General features: G+C 36.2%; 1 protein-coding gene across 50 annotated transcripts in view; it reads right to left on the minus strand.

The window, feature by feature from the left end:
• The window catches only part of SORBS2 (sorbin and SH3 domain containing 2), a 155,567-nt gene that overhangs the window by 29,941 nt on the left and 102,886 nt on the right, over positions 1-22,740 (minus strand). For 33 of the 50 annotated variants that reach the window (XM_068681381.1, XM_068681363.1, XM_068681366.1 and 30 more), the window contains 6 exons: positions 20,311-20,377; positions 19,401-19,445; positions 18,031-18,217; positions 15,322-15,436; positions 7,601-7,684; positions 6,521-6,577 (listed from right to left, as the gene is read on the minus strand). In XM_068681381.1, the coding sequence (XP_068537482.1) occupies positions 6,521-6,577; positions 7,601-7,684; positions 15,322-15,436; positions 18,031-18,217; positions 19,401-19,445; positions 20,311-20,377 (555 nt within the window). The remainder of the gene's footprint in view (positions 1-6,520; positions 6,578-7,600; positions 7,685-15,321; positions 15,437-18,030; positions 18,218-19,400; positions 19,446-20,310; positions 20,378-22,740) is intronic. The other 17 variants (XM_068681390.1, XM_068681388.1, XM_068681378.1 and 14 more) reach the window with 4 other exon arrangements.

Genomic DNA, 22,740 nt, shown 5'->3' on the forward strand with positions numbered 1-22,740 from the left:
ACTTCTGCATGTGGAAATGAGGTCTGCAGAGTTTGCCCTCTCCGCACAATTACTCACCAAAATCCCACAATTGATTATAGCCACAACATTTTTTCTAAAACCAGCTGAAAGCCCCATGTTTTTTCTGGCTGATTGTTGACCACCTTGTACTCCTGGTCAGAACGCTTCTTATCACAGACCACTCATTAATCATTACGTATGGAGCTAGAAAAGTAGCTACTGCACAAATCCTGGACAAAGGAATGGAGTACTGCTCCATAATTTTATTTTTAATATAAAGTCAGCTATTAATGCCCACTAATTTTAAATCCATCATTCGTACATTTTAAGCCTGTGGTCAGAACTCAGTAATACCACAATTAAGTAGGTAACTAGGTAGGAATCTAGACTGAACTGTATAGTCCCTGTGGCATTTATTCCTGGGAACAAAGCAGTGTCCAAAAGTTAAACTTGATTTCAATTCTTTGGATGTCATTTCAGAGCTAACCCGATGGGATGGAAATGAACTATTATACATCTTTTTAACCTGTGGGGACTATTTTTCTCCCTACAGAAGCCTTCTAGACTTTTTCTCTGTGTAGGATAATCTTTTCAGATTTTTCTTTGTAAAGAAGCAGTGTGTAAATAACAGCACTTATGGCCTGTAGTTTATATATACATATGTGTATATATATATGTACATACATATATATATATATTGCAAGTTCATGAATAGGACTTCTCCCAGATTTGTTAAGTGACACTTATGTATAGTTTTAGAAATCACTTGGGAGTATTTGGGAACAGATTTCATGTGACACTGAATACTTTAAATGATGTATGAGGGGAACTGTTGAAACTGCTTATACAGGGACAGGGCTAAAACGACAATGTCCATAAATATGGGTGTTCAGTTAGAAGTATTTGTCAGTAGACTGTTATTTAAGATCTGTATCACGTACCAAATGATCCCATCAGGACAGTAACTGAAGTTTTGATTTCCAGATTACACTGAAATTTATTAAACTTTGAGGCAGGGAGAACCACACAAACAGACACAATATGGATCAAGTATTACCTTAAAACTTGAGCTATGATCATTTCCCACTTCCCCACTAATTTAAACTATACTTTCATTTAAATCACTTTAAAACAAATGAACAAACAAACAAAAAAAAACAACAACAAACAAACAGGTAAAAAACTTTCAGACTCAGTAAGAATGGCAACTGAGATACAAACAGTTAAAAATGTCAACAAATCAAAGATTTTAATGCTACTTTCCAGAGAAACTAAGTTCTCTAGAACTTACTCAGGATTGGAATTGGATGGTCTTTAAGGTCTCTTCCAATCCCAGGCATTCTACGATTCTGTGGCTTTTTTTTTCCTCCCCACAAAGCAATTAATTTGTGATCCCTTGTGTCACTGTTCAATTTGTAGACTTTGATTAGCATCTCCTAACTTCTAAAATACCTGATCTATATAAGTTTAAACATTCTGCTAAAGAGCTGGATAAGGCATATAGCTATTCAAAATGTTTTGATGTCTTCTGTCTGCTTAATATATTGCCAACAGATCTCTCGCCTGCCTGTTGCTGATGGTGAAGCCCCAATATCAGTCTCAGGCAGCAGGTGCTCAGAAAACAAGTATGAGAAATTAAATTTATATAAATATATATGTTGTATAAAATATTTTTGTAGAAATAAATATTTCTGGTATATATAAACATGCTGCACGAGTTTTTGTTTGGTTTTATGCTATTTTTTAAAGAGTTTGTTATTCCTCTGCTATGAGTTGTAGAGTTGGAAGCCTCTCTACTCTGCGCTGGTTCAGCCTCACCTCATACACTGTGTGAAGCTTTGTGTACCCTGATATAAGAAGGACATAAAACTATTAGAGAGTCTCCAAAGGAGGGCTACTAAGATGCTGAAGGGTCTGGAGGGGAAGAGACATGAGCAGAGGTTGAGGTGCCTTGGTTTGTTCAGCCCAGAGCAGAGCAGGCCGAGGGGAGGCCTCATGGCGGCCTGCAGCTCCCTCAGGAGGGGAGCGGAGGGGCAGGCGCTGAGCTCTGCTCTCTGGGGACAGTGACAGGACCCGAGGGCACGGCATGGAGCTGGGATAGGGGAGGGTCAGGCTGGGGGTTAGGGAAAGGGTCTGCACCCAGAGGTGGCTGGGCACTGGGACAGGCTCCCCAGGGCAGTGGTCACAGCACCGAGCCTGCTGGAGTTCAGGACAACGCTCAGAGACACAGGGTCTGAGTTTTGGGTGGTCCTGTGTGTACTCAGGAGTTGGACTTGATGATCCTTGTGGGTCCCTTCCAACTCAGGATATTCTGTGATTCTGTGATCTCTGCATAAGGTTTCAAAATGTTAATTTTTTCTAAAACAGGAATTTCTTTGCTTTGTGGATTAGCATTTCTTCTGTCTTACTATTTGTTGCTACCATTATTCTCTCTGTTAAATACTTATATTACTCTTCAGTTCACAGACTCCAGCTAGGACCTGAATTCACTTTCTGTATAAACACAAAGGTAAAATCCCTCCTCAAGTGATATTACAAACCTCTGATTAGTCATCTAAAAAGAATACGCTCACTGCAAAAAAAAAATTGTAGCAAAACCTGATCACTGGAAATGGAAACACTAGGCTCTTATACTTCCAGCTGTCTCCCGAGCAGTTATACTTGAACCAACTTGTAGGGCACTGTGGCAGAATTAGTTATAACACAGATTTCCAACAGAGCTGGAAATAAAAGCTTCCAGAATTATATTAGTGCTAGCCTAAAAGAACAGGGCTACTTGTCACGCAGCCACTTTCGGCACATCCAATACAATCTTAAAGCACAGTATATTATGGGAGATGTGATTTCCTCTACTCATCCACATCTCATTTACAGTAGAGGACGACACACAAGCAATGTCCAGCTGCAATTTGCAGCCCGTGTAAGAGAGATCTTCCCCACCACCTGGGAATTAAGCTGCTGCTAAGAGGAGCAAGCTGAGGCAGTGGGATGTAACCCATGTTCTCAAGGATACTTTGCAAGGGAAAGTATGCATCAGCCATCTCAGGAGAGTGGCTGTCTCAGCAGGGCAGGTCTTTTGTAACAATGGCCTGTTGGGAGAAGGCTGACAACCTTACTGACAAGGACACAGCTTTTCCCAGTGTTAAGTGCTTCCAACAGTGAAGGTCTGCCTCACTCATACAACGATGTACCCGTTTCTCAGGTGGCTTTCTCTCCAGTGCTGCTCCCCACATGCTCTGTTCCATGATGGGAGAGCATACAACACTGTGGAATACAACCAACTTTTATCACAGCATACTATTTTTCTTAATTTGCTAAAACCAACCTCTTTTTCTGCAAATAAATTATTTCTTATAAGTTTCATTTTTGTAGTAAAACATGAATTTCAAGATTTGCATACTTTTTAAATCATCTGCCATTGTATTCCTCTTGGGTAATAAACAGCCTAGGTATGACCCCTTAAAATAAAAACTAATTAGTAGATTGGATTAAAAATGTGAAGAAATTAAATTGGTTCCAAAATACTTTATGTACTATAACTGAGCTCATAAAGTCTATGGACCTATATATTAGAGAGAAGGGGTACTGTGAGACAAACCCACACCATCTGCTCTAGGAAACGAGCGAAGAATTAAAACACCTTTCCACAGGCAGCATAACTAGAGGCCTATGCTTTGGAGCTCCTTCTGTTATGGAGGTGTGCTGAGAGAATATATCATCAGATATTGTCAAATAGACAATAAACCTGCTCCTAGCACTTAGGAAATTTCCATGTTTTATATTTGGAATATGTATGGGGCTAATGATGAGTGCATTACTGTTAACTTATTCTGTCTGAACAAAATATCATGATATTTGTTTTTAAAATAAATTCTGAAAGTGGTCATTACTCCTAAGACTTCACCATTCAGTTCATATTTTCAACATTTTCTTGAAATCTTGAAAATTTCAAGATTTCTCTTGAGGTCTTCTGAAACCTGAAAACTGCTTTATGACAATTCTCCAACTATCCAACCTCAACGATTTTAAGAAAAATAGCTAATGTTATGAGGCCTGTCTGCAATAAAACCATAAAAGTCAGCAGTAGCAGAGCTGCTCACACCGATGGGTCGTGTAACCCCAGTTCTCCTCATGCTGCTACACAACAGGGTGATGCAATGGCATCAGTTCTGTGTGCTTCCCATGCAGAAAGCTTACCCACAAAATCCCTTTTAAGCATGCCCTGGAAAATGACAGTCTTATTTTAAACCTGGCCACCACTATCAACCTCATCTTTGCTGACCAGTCACTACCGCACTCCGGTATCAGCAGAGGGACCTCAGGCTCCCTCACTGCTGGTCTCTGCTGGAACCTTTGCCTGAGGCAGTACAAACACTGCAGTTAGTTGTCATCGCAGGCCTTCTTGTGCCACTGCCACGCCTGCCATTAGAGACCAGACTGATACCCTCTGTCACAGACACTGGCCAAACAGCTGTGCAGTGACAGCTTGCACCACGTGCAGTGGCTCCAGGGCTACACAGACCGTGACGTAAATCCCACGGGCAGTAGAGCTCCCACTGCTTCCTTTGGAAGGCGTTATGTAACCCACAACTGAAACCAAACCATTGAGAACTTCTTTATCCACAGCATTCCCCAGGCCATAAATAGTGTGTCAGTGATCAGCCTAAGAGAGCAAGAAGTGTGCGCCATGCCAAAATAGACTGCTGGGCTACTGCACAGCTTTTCCTTTCCGTCCTTTACGATACTCTTATCACCATGAACATAATATGCCTTTTCACCCCTTCTTTGATGACATCTTTGAAGTTTTTTCTCTACGGAAGACACATATGGAGGCATATTTGTTGTACAATACTGATTTTTACCACAGACGTACACTGTTATCCATTGGCTGTGTGGAGTTTGTAACTTCTACCCACAGGTAGAGAGAGCCACAGTGAAACAGTTTAGAGGGGAAAGTTGAAAGCAAACAGTGGATATGGTTGCTTTTTATTTCCAAGAGCAGGTATCATTGCTAACAGCTGCCCTGTCAGCTCTTGGACATGTATTGACCCATGAACCTTCCCAAATCTCTAAAGCTAGGTAGGCACCTTCAAAAACAATCAAATTTTATAAACATCCCAAACTACTACTGCTACTTTGATTCACTTCTACTAAAAAAAAAAAAAAATCATATATATTTATAGTTAAGCCAATGTTTTAGCTGTTTTCATGCATCAAGGCCTTAATGGTAACAAAAAATGAAGTTAGAAATGGCAGGCAAAGTTTTAAACAATACAGTTTTGTTTGCATGATGGTTCTAACATTTTAATGAGCTGTTTTTCAATATTTCAAATATTTTGCAGTATTTTCAATATTCTTCAATTTATTTTGCTATAAATTTGCTATATACAGAATATAAATTTGTATATAAATTTGCTATATACAGCATATAAATACTGTAATTTGCAAAGAAGAGTTATTATATTTAAAGACTTTAAAAGCTTCAAAACAAAATATGTGTCCTTGTAAATTCAACAAAGAGAAAACCAGTATTACTTAACAGCTATTTTACACAGACTTACTGAACATGACTATATTTCAAATAAACATATACTAGGACTTTTACTGGTTCTTCTCTGATATGTAGAGCACTCCCAAGTATCAATGAAGGCCTAGAAGCTTATTATTTCAGAGAACTGCACCCAAATTTCACAACCATAAGTTTCTCCAAAATTCTAGAGCTTAAAACCAAACCAGAGCAAGCCACAACACAATTAACAATTTAAGCTTAAAATTTTCATTTCATTTTTGGAGATTCCAAAAGGAAGATGAGAGTGAATCACGAATATGAATGAAGCAAAGCCACCATATGAAGTGAAGTCATCATTACAGGATTCACTGACTTTTACCCTACCACTCTAAAAACAGCGGGGAGGGTAGGAGGAATGAAAGCCTGCATCTCTCCCACTCAGAGTAGGGCAATGACAGCCCACTACCTGATCTTGATGTATTTTATTCATAGCAATAACATTGACTGCCAATTCTTCAGTTACAAATTTACAACAGGATTATCAATTGTGTGTTTCCAGATTTGCAACATTAACCAAAAAATAATTAAATGGAGAAGTGATAGCTCAGCCACAAAGGCTTTGACTTGACATATACAATTTGCAGTCAGATATATTAATACAAAATACGATTGTGCTGATATATTATTTATGTCTGAAAGTATTGCACTTGCCCAACTCTGAAGAAGTGGGAATTTGTCAAGAGTTAGAGACATATGGGCTGTTGTGTAATTCTGAGTGTTAATCTCTGAGAACTTTTGGGGACAAGGACTCACAGTTCCTAGGATAATAAGATCAACATCCAAATGTACTAGTGATCTGGAAAGATATGAAGACAAAGACAATGATTGTGAATTAGAAACATCTCATAACTATAAGGAGGAAACCACTAAATTTTAACAAACAGACACAAACGGCAAGGACGCCAACCCTTCTTCCCAAGAGAATCATCTGAACAAGAATCATTCATTTACCTCATTGGAAACACCAGAAGAACTGTCTTGAACATACTCCAAAAGCTTTTTAGGTGGCTGCATCATATAAGCAGAAGTGTAGAGATGAAATGGAGGAGAATCAATGGCAGCAAGGAATGAAACGTGGAGAAGGTGACACAGTTAGAAACTAAGTGTTGACAACATTGGATACAAGAGTGACACATATGGGTAGAATGGAAGGAAGACGGTGTTACAATATTTTGTAAATTATTAAGCATCTTAATAAACGTTAGTAACTTTAGGTGGTAAAATTTACAGCTTGAATGATTGAATCAATACTAGCAGTTTTTAATACTTGTGAGACAAAAGAATGTAAGGCATCACAGTGACATTCCGCTAGGAACTTTCAATGTTCTTTTCTTACAGGAGACACTATATTCTTAGGTTACCAGCACTAGCAAAACATTGTTCACATTTTGTTCTTCAGAAGAACATATCTGGACTGTTTCTGCCTACCTATATGGAAGAATGACAAACCAGCTTCAATGGCTAGATAAAAGGAGATGAGAGGTAATCAGGGATAAATGTGATACACTACAGAGCACTGGACAACAAATTTTAAAAGGAAGCGTGAAGTTCGCTTTCTCTTCTGCTTTCACTTTTCACAGCTGTGCATTCTGATTTTGACTTATGAACAGATGCTGGTTCCCAGAATGCCCTCCAGGACCCTGCGCCAAGTGCCCAAGCTCCTCATGTAGCATGGCATGTCAGTACTGCTTTATGCTTTTAAAGATTGTTCAAACCTAATCCAGGCAAATGCAAAAGATTTAGGAAGATTAGTAAACAATTCTGTTTAACATGGAATTTATATTGTTCTTAAATATTTACACACTACTATTTGTCTAATATGTTGTCTGTTTTTAAGCTATTAAAGTCACAACCCTGACAGGTTTAGGCTTCACTTAAAAAAAAAAAAAAAGTTATATGCATTTGATGATTTTATTGACCTTCCTTAAAAAAGTCATATTAATTTTACTGGGATATAAATTTGGTAATTTGTAAATCCTTATTAAAATATTACCCCTAACATTTAAATATTAATATTCTGCCCTCACTTACCGGCCGTCCAAACTCCAGTTCTGAAAAGAATTTATACCAGGGTTCGTTTTCTAAATCTATGTCATCTGGGTTTACGTGATCGGGCTGGAGCAGTTGTGAAGGAAAAGGGAAGGAAAAGGCACACACTGAGCAAAGTGCTAGAAATGCCATGTCACTTCAAGGACACACACACAAACGCAAAACAAATACAGGGAAAACAATGGAATAAAACCAAAGAGTGAAGATGGTATTTAAGACAGAAAATATTCTTGTTCAAGAATTGTCATTGACCAGCAACTTTAATACTTTTCTTTTTGTTGCAATTCTTCCAATGACTGGAAGATGTTAAGCATTTTAAGATTACTCTTAAAAGAGGCCTCTTTGACCACTTCTATAAACACAACTACATTAAGTGCATTTAAGGCTACTAAAGATGCCTTGTTTAGAAAATGTTTTAAATGACTGTCATCTTCAGCTAGACAACATGATAACATGACATAATTCTGGCACTATTGCTTTCACTCATTCCTTTTTCTTCTCACAAAGCATGTTCATTCTGGGTCTTGCAGTCCTGAAGCAAGCACTGAGCAGAGATAGTCAGGCATGACTATATTAAAACCTACTTCAGAGGATCAAATGGAACTAGGATATTTTAAACCCTATGGTCAAAAATAGGGAACAAAAAATATGCATTCCGTAATTTTAGCCTTAGCAGCATTTTGTAATGCTTTCTCTCTCATGGACTTGTTGACATAAAGCATTTTTTTTTCCACAGTGAAATATTTTTTTTTTCATCTGAAAATTCTCACAGCAAAGGGATTAAGTAGGAACTGAAGACAGCATAAAGAAAGCTTTTCAATGAGCAGAAGAATAATTGACAGATTTATTCAAGTAGCATGAAAACATGACAGTGCAAAACAGTAGAGCTCCCAATGGGATGTTTAATCCACTGCAAACTTGGCTGCCTTAATTATTTTCTAAACAGCTTCAGTTCCTTTGTAAGATCTGATGTAAGCTGCCATGCAGCGCAGAATTACAGTGAACTCTTGTCTTCAGGATCTCTGAATAAAAAAAGCCTCTTGCTGAAGATAATTCTGAATTTAAAATTTAGGCCCCCACAAGTGTAATTATCAGAACTTAGACACTAATTATGGTGTGACCTAGAAAGCAATCCTCAAAGTAGGAGGCAAGGTCCTATATAAGGCATGATACTGGTGATTAAGTATATAACACTTTCTCCTCCCGAGTCAAGCTGCCACCAATATACTAGAACAATCACACACCTATTTCTATTTTCTGCAAGAGATAACACTGCGTGCTTGCCCATTTCAGGTAATTAAAAATCTTATAGCACTTTTCTTACTGCCTTTGACGTTATTAGAATGGGCTGCCAACTTTGCTCTATTGAAAGCTCAACAGCAATTTTGAACTACCTTGGTGCTCAAATATCTATGAGCTGCTCACGCAATATCTGGAGATACTAGAGACTATCCAGAGACGTATTAGAGGTTATATATGATTTCAGGAATACACCCAATCTCTCCTATAGAGAGATGAAGATATGAATGCAAATACAACAGATTCAAAAATACAGAAGATACTTCATCTGAGGGATAAAGGAACTGGGGCTGTTTAGTCTAAAGGAAAGGAGGCTGAGGGGAGACCTCATATGAAAGGAGGCTGCAGCGAGGAGGAGGATGTTGGTCTTTTTTTTCAGGTGACAAGTGACAGAATGTGAGGAAACAGCCTCAAGTTGTAGCAGGGGCGGTTTAGATCAGATATCGGGAAGAATTTATTCACAGAAAGGGTGGTTAAGCATTGGAACAGGATGCCCACGGAGGTGATGGAGTGGATGTGGTAATTATAGTGGTGGGCTTGTAGTGTTAGGTGATGGCTGGACTTGGTGATCTTAAGGGTCTTTTCCAACCTAAATTATTCTATGATTCATATTATATTTACTCAGTATCCCGTTACAGGTAATGCTTGGCATAATCAGATTTTTTTTTTGCTTACCTTAAAAAAAATATATATATATATAAATCCACAATTTAGATCTGGATAATCTGCAAAGACAGTATTAAGCAGCTGCTTTTCATGATTTCTCCTAAGTTACAGTATGTTGAAACATCTATAACATGTTTTAATCTTTGTATTATAACAATGAATTAATTTCCTGGGACAGAATTGTTAAAATCAACAATCATCTACTTTGGGATTTTAGTTCATATATCAGTAACACCCCCTTTTGATGGGAATCTCTCTTACTTGTCTGTCTTATTGCACCATGCTTCTCATTGCAGAGGAGCCCTGGAATACACAAATTCAATTTATTTCACATAAACTGAGCCAGAAGATGCACTATGGGAGCCCAATTAATGGGCTGCAGCCACTAATGGGTGTTCACTTAATGGACTAGTTTCAAATTACTCAGATATAAATCCCTTGAAATGCAAAGCATATCATGGAGCTGTTGGCACTACAAATCCAGGCCTACTGACTGGCTGCCCATTTCCTTGGGCATCCAGCCTCAGTTTTATTAGCCTCAAGCTTGCCTGGACAGCAGCAGCCTCATGCCTACACACTGGTGGCCTGGTGTCCCTCCCTCCTTGTAGGGAGTGAGAACACACCACCAGATGCACTGGGCTTCCACCCCAGTAGCCAAACAGATTAAAATGGAAATGGTAACTGGCTCCCTTTTTATCTTTAAATACTCTTGCTAGTAGTTGAATGCTAAATTTAAAAAAATAATAATAAAAAAAATAAAAATCTGCTTGTAAGGAAAAAAATGCAAACAGTGTATGTTAATGCACTGTATGCACTTGAATCTCAGTATTCAAGTTCTCCTCCTGTGGTAGTGTGCCAATGCAATCAGAGCATACGGGAGTGTGTGAAGTTAGCTCTATTCACACAAGTCCTACTTTTATTTACAGTTTGAACCGCAGAGGGCAGCAAACAAAAAGAAAGAGTGCTGAAGTTCATAACTTCACTGCTGCCTAGCAGTCCCTGGGAGGACGCTGCATTCCTTGGGCTACCACAGGCAATTGATTTCACTTGGCTTCCAGATTCAGTTTTGCTGGAGGACTGTTTTTGATTCTCTCTCCTACTAAGAGACTCATTTTAACTCTCTTATTTTGGCTTTAAAATTATGACAAGTTTTTTTTGACTTTAAAAAACGATTTTGGCTTGGTCTTACAAAGTATCTCCCAAACTGCTTGAACAGAGGATAAAAGCATTAGGAAGGTAAATTCCCTTTTATGACAAACAGAGTAACTTTCCCATACTTTGTCCTTAAGCTAGCTTTTAGTAGCATTTTCATTGCTTGCTTTAAATTTACCATTTAAAGACCAATAAGTATCTTCATTTCACCACATGCATCAAATGATCAACACAGCACTGTATCACCATACTCGAGTACAGAATACTGAGGTTAATTAAAAATTATATCTACAGGCTGGCATACAGCTTTGCCTGTGCTTCATTTTATATACATAGGTAGGCATTCACAGGGAATAATCAAATGTGTGAGTTTAAAATGGTGGGTTAAGTAGCTCTTATGATAGAGTCTGCATAGTCAAATTTATATTTAGCATTTGCAAATTCAAACACCACACCAAAGTCTGTTTGGAACAATGGACTGAGACATTTGTCACTAATTTGGCTTTGACTATTTATTGGTTCCATAGAGCTTCTTCTTTTTCTTCTGACTATTTTCAAAAAGCTGCTGTGGCTCCAAGTCCACTATCAGATTGACTTAATCTCTCCATATCTTTATCAGAAGACATATTTTGTAATACTATAACATACCTAAATGGGGAATTTGTAATTCATTTTAAAAACACAATTAAAAGAAATTACTTTAGTTCACAGAAAGCGTTACTGGAGATCAGATACTGAGTAGCATATTCTGATAACCAAACCAGGCTGTACTGTCAAATGTGACCAAACTTGTCACCTAAAGAAAAATTAAAATTAACCACTACAGTTGAAAAATTAGAGGTGCATCAATGTGCAAGCACAGCCTATTTTTGCAATTTGACAAGAGGAATATTTTAAAATGTACTTTGATTAGGAAATCCTCTTGTATATAAATTCAGTAGAAAATTTGTATACTGAACATACATATAAAAAATCTGGAATAGAAACGAACCCCAAAGTTTTATCTGACTAGCACAAACATATTTTCATGCTTTGGTTAGAACACAATGAAAATAAATTCATCTATTGATTGTCCCAATTTTTCGATCTTTACAGCAACACCGAAATTTTTCCTTACTTGCTTCATTGAAGGAAGAGAGAAATGTACAAATTGTAGAATATGAAGTTGTTACTTCATATATATGAGGTTGAAACTGGTAAAGAATAAATATTTAACTTTATATTCATATGAGTAAGATTGAATTATTACACTACAATTTACTTATTTACTGGAAGTAAACATGCATTTTAGGAAACAAATCAATGGCCCTGGTGATATTAGAGAAAAAACAGAACATTTTATTGAATCACAGACAATGGAGATTAAAAGACACATCAGAACAACTTTTGTACCACCTTACCAGTACTATGTTATTAGACTAAATTGTAATGGTTTATGAGCTCATTGAAATGGGAGGAAAAGGAACTGCCTTTGCTTGGAAGACTATTCAACAGGCTAAGGTCACTTTTTTATTTTTGCAGACCACTTTGTTATGTAATTGAGTATAAATTTAAATTTTCTCAATTTCACTCCATTACTTCTAGTTACAATCTCAAAATGCCAACCATAACCCCCTTCTTTTTGTAGATGGTTAATATTCTTACGAGGTCAACTTACAGAAGAAAAAACTGCTTCATGATGGAAGGCTGCAACATGATGTTACAACCTGAAATTTCACTCATCTTTTTATGTCTGTAACAAAGATAACCAACTCTTCCTAACTGATCTATTCATTTAAAATTTATTACTACCTCATTTATTTTAGGTTTATTTTTTCATATGTTCTTTTGTTCTAATGAATGAGTATCTGGTGAATTAAATTTCCCACTAAATGTTAATCTTACACTGAATCTCATTTTATTATATACTTCCTATTTTCTAACCTCCACATTAGTCATAACTGCTTCCAATGTAGTATCTACGATAATAATGGGAAATCTGATCTTTCAACATCATCTGCCCTGCTTAGTGTCATATAAGATAGTTGTAAATATTGTTCCCCACTCCCCCTGTGGTTTTTTTTTTTCCAGATTGTTTATATCAACAATGCGAAGTAGGCATGGAAATGATTTAATTTCAGAAAAAAAATATAATTAGAGTAAGTTTTGGGACATTGGAGAACCTCTCTGACTTTTTCTTCCCTCTCCACTCCCTTCCCCCCCTTTTTTTTTTGTCCAACATTTACAACACTAATGAACTATGTTCATTTTTATCATCCATATTTTGTACAACATCTTAATATAATCAGAACAAATTTCTTAGATATCAAAAATCAAAATGTTTTGAAATGATCAAAATGAAAAACTCATGCATTCACAACAAAGCTGTGAATTCGGAATTTGCCTCTGAATTCGGAGCTGATACAATGTTTTCAGGTATCAGCTTTTCCTAGACACACAGGAAAATCTTTTGGCACCTATTCTACAGACCATTCTTTGATAAGTTGAGAGCTGTACGTTCCATATCTGATTCAATGGACATGAGGAAAACAAATATATCAGTGAAACCACATCTTTTTCTTTTTGTAACATGGTCAAAAGGAAGTACATGAATACATAAAGCTAAACATCATCTTTATCAACAGCAGAAATTCCAGAACTGTGATAACTTACTCTATTTCAAATATTTTTGTATTAATTAATAGTTACAGTAACGTCAGCATAACTTCTACCATGACTCGTTTATCAGTCTTTTACTCAGAACCACACATAAACAAAGAATCTCTCAAATCTGTCTGAATAATATTTCCTCAGCTTTTTAGATTTATTCTATAGAGAGACGTTTCCTTAAGTTCCTCAATTTTCCTATATCAGCTACTAATCTAAGCTTCAGATGACAGAATTCTGATTTTGACTGAAGCAACTCAGCAAGTATAATGTACCTGAGGCTTTTCTGCATTAAAATATTATAAGGAACAAGCAAAGCTCAAAATCCAACCTCTTGATTGAGAGCATCAAAATTAAAATGCATTAACACATTAAAAAAAAAAAAAAGGCTCCAGGAACAGTCAGCAAAGCTCACTTTTCTGTCATCTCATTAATTCACTAAAATTGAAAATCTGTATCTATGACCACATTAATCAATAACACAATTCGTATATATAATTTTTCATGCTAAGCTAGTAGAAAACATAATTTATTAGAAAAGTGAGGCTATCCTTGAAACATTACTGTACTTTTTTATTTCTTTTTTTTTTTTTTTAATAAAAAAACCCTTGAATCTGCTGTTATTCTTTGGCACTGGAAAAGCCTGGTAAATGACCTCAGTGTATAATGCAACTGTTGCAATCAAAAAAAGTGCTCAGAACAAATGCCACTGCTTTTTAAATATAATTATTTCTTAAGAGCAGCTTGACAACAAATACTAAATCCCATGTAATTAGTTTGATTAATTAGCAGTCCACAGAGAAATGCCAACTCCCTCTTTGAAAAATGAATCAGTTCTGCAAGAACTTAATTTCACAGAAACACACTACAGAAGTCATATTTCTGCAAAGACCACAAAAACATGTGGAAAAAGGTTCTTAGTATAGGTGTTTCATTCTGTTGACATATTACATATTCTGGAATTGAATTATTTGAATAATTTATTTTAAATTAGAAAAAAAAATATCTGTGAACAAGCATGTAATGGAGCAATACATATGCAAATAATAAAACAATATCAATTACATAAAAACCTTCTTTAAAACTAGACTCCCTCAATTGTAACAGCCTCAAAGTAAAATCCCAAGAAAAGAAAATACTGCCACTGATATGTGACAATTTTCCTACAATACTAAAGTATCGAGAGAGCACAAAGGTAAATTAGGTTGGGTGAATGTGTTTTTCAGCAAATGAAAACTTCTGTTAACGGTCATTTTGCATGCATTAAGCTTAGCTTTGTAAAACTGGCATGTAAAACAATTCCACAACTTCAATCACTGTTCAGAAAGCAGTAATAAAAACTGCATTACATGTTCATGTACGCTCGGTACTCATGGAGTAACTAGCGCTGGAAAGAACATCCAGAGGTCACCTAGTCCAACCTCCTACTGAAAGCAGGTCACTCAGGGCTGCGTCTAGGTGAGTCTCAAACACTTTCCAAAATTGAGATTTCACAGACTCTCTGGGATACCTTTACTGATATTAGATCAAAATCTGCTTAAGGGTACAATTAGTCACATCCTGAAAATGCAAATTGTTTATTCTTGCGCATTAATTAACCAGAAATCGTATGTGCTGTTGCTACTACTGCAAATGAATGCTAGAGATGCATGCCAATTAGAAAAAGCAGCTTCCATTAATTCACAATTCTACTCATCATCCATTACATTTGCACAGTGGTTCCTTGACTTAGAAATAACAGATCTAAGTTCAGCAAATAAGCCAAACTCATATTTTCAATACAACCATCATGAAAGAGTAATGAAAAATTGCTGCAAAATCATATTTGAGAAAGGACTTTCAATATTCATCTGAGTATTTATAATCAGTAATTAATAATAAAAAGATGATCTCTCACCAAACCTCTCACTGTATATTACTATTTCATGTACGTCTCTTACCGGTCTTTCATGTTCAAGGATTGATGACTTTCCTGGCTCATACTCAAAAATGCTTCTTGGTTCAGAACGGAATTTGCGGGTATCTACCTTTCTGTCAGGGGGATCCCAGTCATTTCTAAATAATAAATATGAACAACTGAGTTAATTGACTGTCAAGCCATCACCTTTACAGCTCTGTAAATGAGACATATACACGAAACCAAATGAATTTAGGCATATTTTCTCTTTCCAGATTTCAGTTGTGAAGTGTCTGGCCTAGCATCCCATCTTTACTATAGCAGTAAAGTTATTATAGCAGTTATTACAGGAGGTATATTCAGTACTGCAAGAAAAATACTAGGTATGTCCAGCCTATGTGATTATTTATTCTTTTAATTGGTGAACCAGTTAAAAACTTTCCTGACATATTGTGTTAAAATACCATGGTATGCCTTCTCAAATTGCCAATTTACTACACCTTAACACAAAATTTATTTTTACTATACTAACATAGATAAAAGAACGGTAGATGTTTTTGTCATCACACAATATGACAGTAAGTCCACATTGAAAAAGTTACACAATTTTCTGAAACAAAAAATGAGGAACTATTTTACAAGAGAGCATGAAACTTTAATAGGCGTTCTTTGTCCTTATCTGTAGTAGAATTGCTCTTGAATATCCTGTAAATAGGATATTCTGTTTCCTTGGAACTTTGAATAGATAAGCAAGAACAAGAATTCGGAGTCAACTTTGGGACAGAACTTTATCCAGTATCTCTACAATTATAATTTTGCTTTCAAGTTAATAGTTCGATGCAAAGAATGCTTTTTTTTTTTTTCAGTCACATACTATGTTGTTTTAATAGCTACCTGCACATTTTGGGTGGGTAGTTTGGTAGTTACTATCACAGCAAGAGCCATCTTCTCATGGCATTTTTGTAGTCACTACCCATATTATATTTGGAATAACTGTAGCTCTGGGGCAAATGATCCACTAGTAACTTACAGAATGGGTGAAGGAAAGAGGAAGTCTCATCAGTTATTTCCTGCACTTACAATAAGAAATAACATGCTCTGGTTAAATTCTATCAAGCTTTCTAACGTGACTCAATTTGATGTGACCTGACCTAATAAGGCATGTCACGTGCCTTAAAAATCTATGGGTTAGCTTTATTTACAGTACAATTTCTGGAAAACAGATGCATCTATTTATAAAATGCCCTACCTTTCAAGAGAAGAACTTACACATGGCTTTTTATTGTGCATTTTCACTGAGGCAAAACTACACTTTCGGAGGAGAAAACGATTTATTATTTTAAGAACAAACTGGAAAATGGAAATGTTCTGATCAAGTTCCATTATACTGCATATCACTTTGAAGAAAAAAGGATGCTACTGAAATTGTGGTTCACACTGAATTCACTTTCATTTACAATGTTTAGCCTATAATCCCTTATGGACTATATTTTTGAGCCCAACTGTTAATGCAAACCATATCTTGGCCCCCAGCTAGAAAACCGCTATACATGAGGACCTAAGCCTCTTATATGAGATTTTAAATACTCATACTTCATAGGCAATTAAAAAAAGAATCTCCCAATGGCAGGAAAAGATTGATGAGCTATAGCTGTCAGCAGCAGGCAAAGCATAACTAACATGTTTGGCATCCCTTGGCCTGGAGAACCTAGATTTTCACTGCCTGTCCTATGAAGTAGGAGATTAAAAAGGAGAGGCTGAACATCCAAATTAAGTGCTGCAGCAGTTATTTTCAAGCTTGACAAAAGGAATTGTAACAGTCCTCAGCTTCTGTGACCTAGGCATTTGGCCTAGCACTGGATGGTGACTCACGTAACTTCAGAGATCAAAGCTAAGCAGATCTATATTTTAGCCTTTTGCTAAGAAGATCTATGCTTCTGTCTGACTTGCTAACAAATTCAAACCTCTTGGCCTTTGGGAAGTAGTCCAACTCTAACCCCCAACATTTCCACTTGAAAAATGTTTCAGCAACAGGAAGAGCCAAAATCAAGAATCATTGAGCAATCTCATTTTCATCTGCAGTATATATACCTGCTGGATTATTTTTTGAATTGCCACTTACAGATTTTAGAAAAAGCCATAATCATAAGTCTTAATTTAGTACTTAGTATCCTTTTTTTTTTTCTTACTGTATTTTATGTAAACTGCAAATGATTTGAAACTATTTAACATCATTCAAATTCTACATATCAAAATATTTACAATGTCCAAACTGACAAAATGGGCTACCTCTGTTTTGTTGCTCGAGTTGTTGAGAAATAGAGGTTGACTGCTATACCTGTACGTTTTGCTCCTTCTTGAATTTCAATTACAAACAACATTTAGACTCTTTTGCTTTGCTACTGGATATCCTAAGCAGTCTCTCCTACTCAGGACTAACTATTAAAGGCAGCTGCTAGAGTATGGATTCTTCTGAAACACAACAAGCAGGACAATCCCACCAATGAGAATGACAAATACTTTTAAACGGTATCACTTGTAAGATTACGCACTTCTTCAGCAGGTTGAAGAAATGGCAGCACTATACATGATGCCTGCACTGCTGATGAAGATTACCCCTTATCACCTGACTGTCCTTTAAGTGAAGCCCTTACATTTATATCATTCTATAGCTGCTGTTTTTTTCTTCATGGTATCTTGTAATTGGAGTACTATACATACCGAGAACAATTTTGAAAATCTATTAACTTACTTTTCTGGTGTAATCCTTTCCCGCAGACGATGTGGTGGTACTGGAGGTGGCACATGCGGAGGTGGTAAAGGAGATGAGACCTTAAAGGCATCGGAGCTACTGTCAGAAGCGCTTTTAGACAATGGTCTGTATGTCTGTGTCTTTGCAGCTGGGTGTGCCTGAGCAGAGAAGGATGGACTGTAGCTACCTAACATAAAACAAAAGCAGAAGTAGTCACAGCATGAGAATGAATTTTAATAAAACACAGAATGCTACAAGAATCCACAGTTAATTATGTTGCAAGGTTATAAAAATGTGTAAATGCATTTTTAAAAGTATATATTATATATTATACATACATGCTATGTAATTCATTATAATACTTTTCATACATTTATGTATAAAGCTACAGGACACACAGGAAAATGCAGTGAAGTTCAAATAAATTAATGATTAATTGGGGGAGGGGGCAGGAGGGAGAGAATTGTTATTAGCTGTATGTAGCTATCAGAGCTGTTAATGACAACCAGTTATTAACCCTAAGGCTCATCCTGTCTCTTGGTTTTTCTATGTCCAGCTGGAGGAGGAGAGGCAGGAAATGCACAGTTCTTACATTGTTTTAATAATTACTGCTAGTTTGGGATGGGTAGGCAATTGAATAGGATCTTGAATAACTCTCACACACAAATGCTCTCAATATTACACTAAAAGGTAGAATGAGAGCATGCTGAATACAACATGAACACTGAAATGGAAGAATTATGAATGGCATTTTTGCACAAGGCATGATGTTTTTTTTTTTCATATATGGTGTATTCACACGTCCATTTTTGGTTCTAGTAAATAATTTTGCCACATGGTTATAATATTCTGAAAGATACAATTATTTATCAATATGATTAATGTGTTTTTCTTGTGGCTAAATGACATCATCACCAGTGCCTATAACAAATATGAACAAGTTCATAAAACAGAAGCATCTTTATGAGGCACTATTACTGCATTTTTAAGACTTTTTGTATTTCCATATATGTAATCAGTATTTGTACTTTCACACAGTAGATCTCTTTTCCTTTTTATTATGAAAGGCTGTGTTGCTTATACTCATTAGTGAAAATATCTGTAATGTAATCAGAAACTAGAGTATTACAATGTACCCCATCTGCAGTAAGAGGCACACAGTTGTAATACTTTTCTGTGGCAAGAATGAAACCAAAATTAAACTTAGTTTCATTTGGGAAAAAAGGCATGAAAAACACCAACTGAGATCAAACAAGATGATAAAAAGTGTTTATGCAAGCATTAAAAAAGCAAGCACGAATAGTTAACTACCCCTGTTACTTGCTGACATTAACAAAAGACTCATTTTGAAGTGAGGGAATAATTCCTACCAGGACTGTATGCATAGGCAGTATTATACATGTCTGTGTCGTCATCTACAAAAAGAAATATACATGTTACAGTAATGTAGTATGTGCCACTTTATCATAGCAACACAGCTTTGTTCTTGCAAATTCAAACAAGATTAGTACCATATCAAGTGCTGTATTTCTTTTTTTCATCTCATGTAGGCGTTTTCTGAATTCACTCTTTTCCCATTACACTTACCACAAGCTATTTTGCCATCTTGCTAGTGAAATGGTACCTTCTTGCAATGTCACCCAATATTACTACTGTTTAGCCCCATATAAATTATAGCTGCTTATCTGCTCTACCCCCTTCCCCAAGCCTAATCTCTTACCTTTTGTCTGCTCTCCTCTCACTATAGGAAGTTAACACTAAATTTACTGATGTCACCAAGCTCCATTTCAGCAGAAAGCAAAGCAAAGCAAATAAAAAAAAAAATATGGAAAAAAATGCAATTCAAACAGAAAACGTATCCTCAAATCAGCCTGCACTGTTCTAACACGTGAGCTCTCCAAAAGAAAGATGGTGTGGTGGGAGACTTACAGTGGCCAATCGCTCATCCCTATAGATGAGGATTGCTTCACTGAATTCCATGGTGACATGGAATCACACTGGTTGCGTGCCTGTTTTAATCACTTTAATTTTAGTTTTAGTAATATATTAAATATATTAAATCAATTGTAAACATACAGTCTCTAGAAGAAGAAAATTGCTCTGTCTGCAGAAAAATCTGTAATCAAATTCAACCATTTGATTTGATTCAGTCTCACACTTGGTGAACATTTACATTTTCATACGGCAGCTAATCAAAAAAAAAAAAAGAAGAAAAGTGCATTTTTTAAATTTTTTTTAATACCACTGAGAACTACACAGCCAAGAAAACAGCGTACTTACCAGGCTTATGAACCATATGGATTTGCTTGAACATTGTCTTGTACCAATCCTTTGGCCTGTCAACTGTCTAAATAAAATATAGTTTTTAACAATTAACAATTAAATTCAAATAATGAAGAAATAAGAATACCTAAGTGGACAGATCTGATCAGATATTTAATGTTATTCTGGACACAGGTTTAGTTTTATCATGCTTTGTCCCCTATTAATTATATTCACTTTAATTCCATCTATTTCAGATGGTGTATTTGTTCTTCTCATTCCATCCCTGCAACAAGTTCTGGAAGGCACTTAAGTCTAAGTAAGTTCTGTACTTTGATTTTGGAGAATACAGTGCTTAAGAACACAGGAATTTGTGCCAGATCAAGAGTTTATCTCCTTAATGCCCTATATTTGACAATGATGAATGCTAGAATGCTATACAGGAAAATACAAACACCTCAGCAATTATAAGCCTACAAGAAGAGTTTCTTTTTAACTCCTGGCAATTTCCAGCTTATATTATCTTCAAAATGCAATTGTTAAATGATGCACATATACTGTGGAATACTACTGAGAAGAGAATTAAGGCAATACTATATTTAAGAATTAATGTTTGGATTGTAAACAAGCAGTATTTAATCAGCAGTATTTAATCAAACAGTATTTAATTTCCCTTTCCAGGCAACTTAATTTTCATTTATTCTATTTTGAGAAAAGAGAAACAATATACCTTTTAACATCACTCACTAAATTTTAGTTGTCTTTACTATTTTGAACTAAGCAGTCTAAAAGTTTCCAGACTCTCCTGATACCAACTTTTGACCATGTTTCTAATTGTTTTATCTCTTACTCCTTTGCATTTTCTATTTTCGTTTGAGATTGGATGACAGTGCTTCTGGAAAGGAGGTAACATAAGGGCAAACATATCCGCAGTATTATTCTGCTCAGATTCTATATTTTTAGTTTCTCCACTGTTGTCAGAAAAGCAAAAATTTTAATGCAGATGTATAAAATTATCTTAGAATGTAGTGGTGCAAAGGAATAGTTAAAAGGATCCCTCTTATGGAGGGATCTTGCATTAGTTGATGCCAAATCTGCAGTCACACTGCCTACTTTTCTTTACTATGAAAAGTGAAATTCCATGTATTATTATTCTCTACAAAATAGCCTACAGATCTGAGTATGTTCACCTGGCTCAATGCCATCTTTACTGAAACACACTTTTGCCTTAAATACTTGTTAAAGTTACTGCATATAAATAATCTGTTTTGTTAACTTTTGTGAACTAGGAAGAAAATTGCCATTTTGAGGAATTAACATCAGTTCTCATGAAACTGATACCAAATGACTTAAAAAAACAAACATGTTTAAAGGAAGAGCTACCAGTTGGCAGAGGAACTCAGAGGTCTGTTGGGGAAGAAAGAAATTTAAATGTCACTTTATGATTTTTACCCATACCTGACTGCAAGACAGGGATGAAGGAGATACGGTTTTGTACCAAGGCGTTCTGTACCTACCAACATTCCTGACTTCTGTCAATGAGAAGATTCTCAGAAGCAGATTAGGACCATTTTAACATTGTTTCCCTTAAACATCTACAGTAGCAGAACTCTGCTCCTACAAGATCATAAATGCTCGAAAGTTCACAAGCAAATCCAGCAGCTTTGAAGGAATTTATGCTGATATGGTTAACCTCCATGATGGTCCTCATTTCACACATCAGTATAAACCTATAACCATCCCATTCCTCTCTGACTGAATTGGGCCAAGAAGGGTCTTCAAAAGAGCTTGAACCAGTGGTAAGTGAATAGACAGGAAACAGTGCAAAAATACAACAGCTCTGACACTGCTGTTTGTCAAAGGACAAAGATACACTCATATATCTTTGCCATACCCTCCTAATCTGTCAGGTCCTCTACTAATCCACAGGAGGCTTCCACACAGAGAGCAGCTATAGAGAAGCTGCCATGTAACCAGAGCAGAAAATCTCCCAACACCTTTCTGAACATTTGAACTGTTATCTCATCACCTCCACCCCATCCCTCACCACTGGGTTTAAAGCCTCAGCCAATTATTTGACTTTACATTATAAACCAGACAGGATTAGTTCAGGAATAGAATAAATTAATTTTCAAATACGCGTCCTCAATCTATATTCACTAATCCCACATGCCAACGTTTGTTTGAGGAACTAGCTGTATTCACAATGCACCGAGCCATTCAGATGACATCCTGCTTTGCATACATTATGGTTGTTGCAATTAAAGGCTGGAACACATTATCACCATATGTGAATGAACAATCAGCCAAATATCATGAGGAGGACATAAGGAGTATCCGCAATTGATACCTAGGAGACTCCATAATCATTGCAGTATTCTAAGAATCCATTAGAAAGTACGCAATTAATGCAGAAATTTATGTGCATTTATGATTTTCAGTGAACTT

The sequence above is a fragment of the Anas acuta genome, chromosome 4 (assembly GCF_963932015.1).
Source record: "Anas acuta chromosome 4, bAnaAcu1.1, whole genome shotgun sequence".
In the NCBI taxonomy this organism is placed as follows: Eukaryota; Metazoa; Chordata; class Aves; order Anseriformes; family Anatidae; genus Anas; species Anas acuta.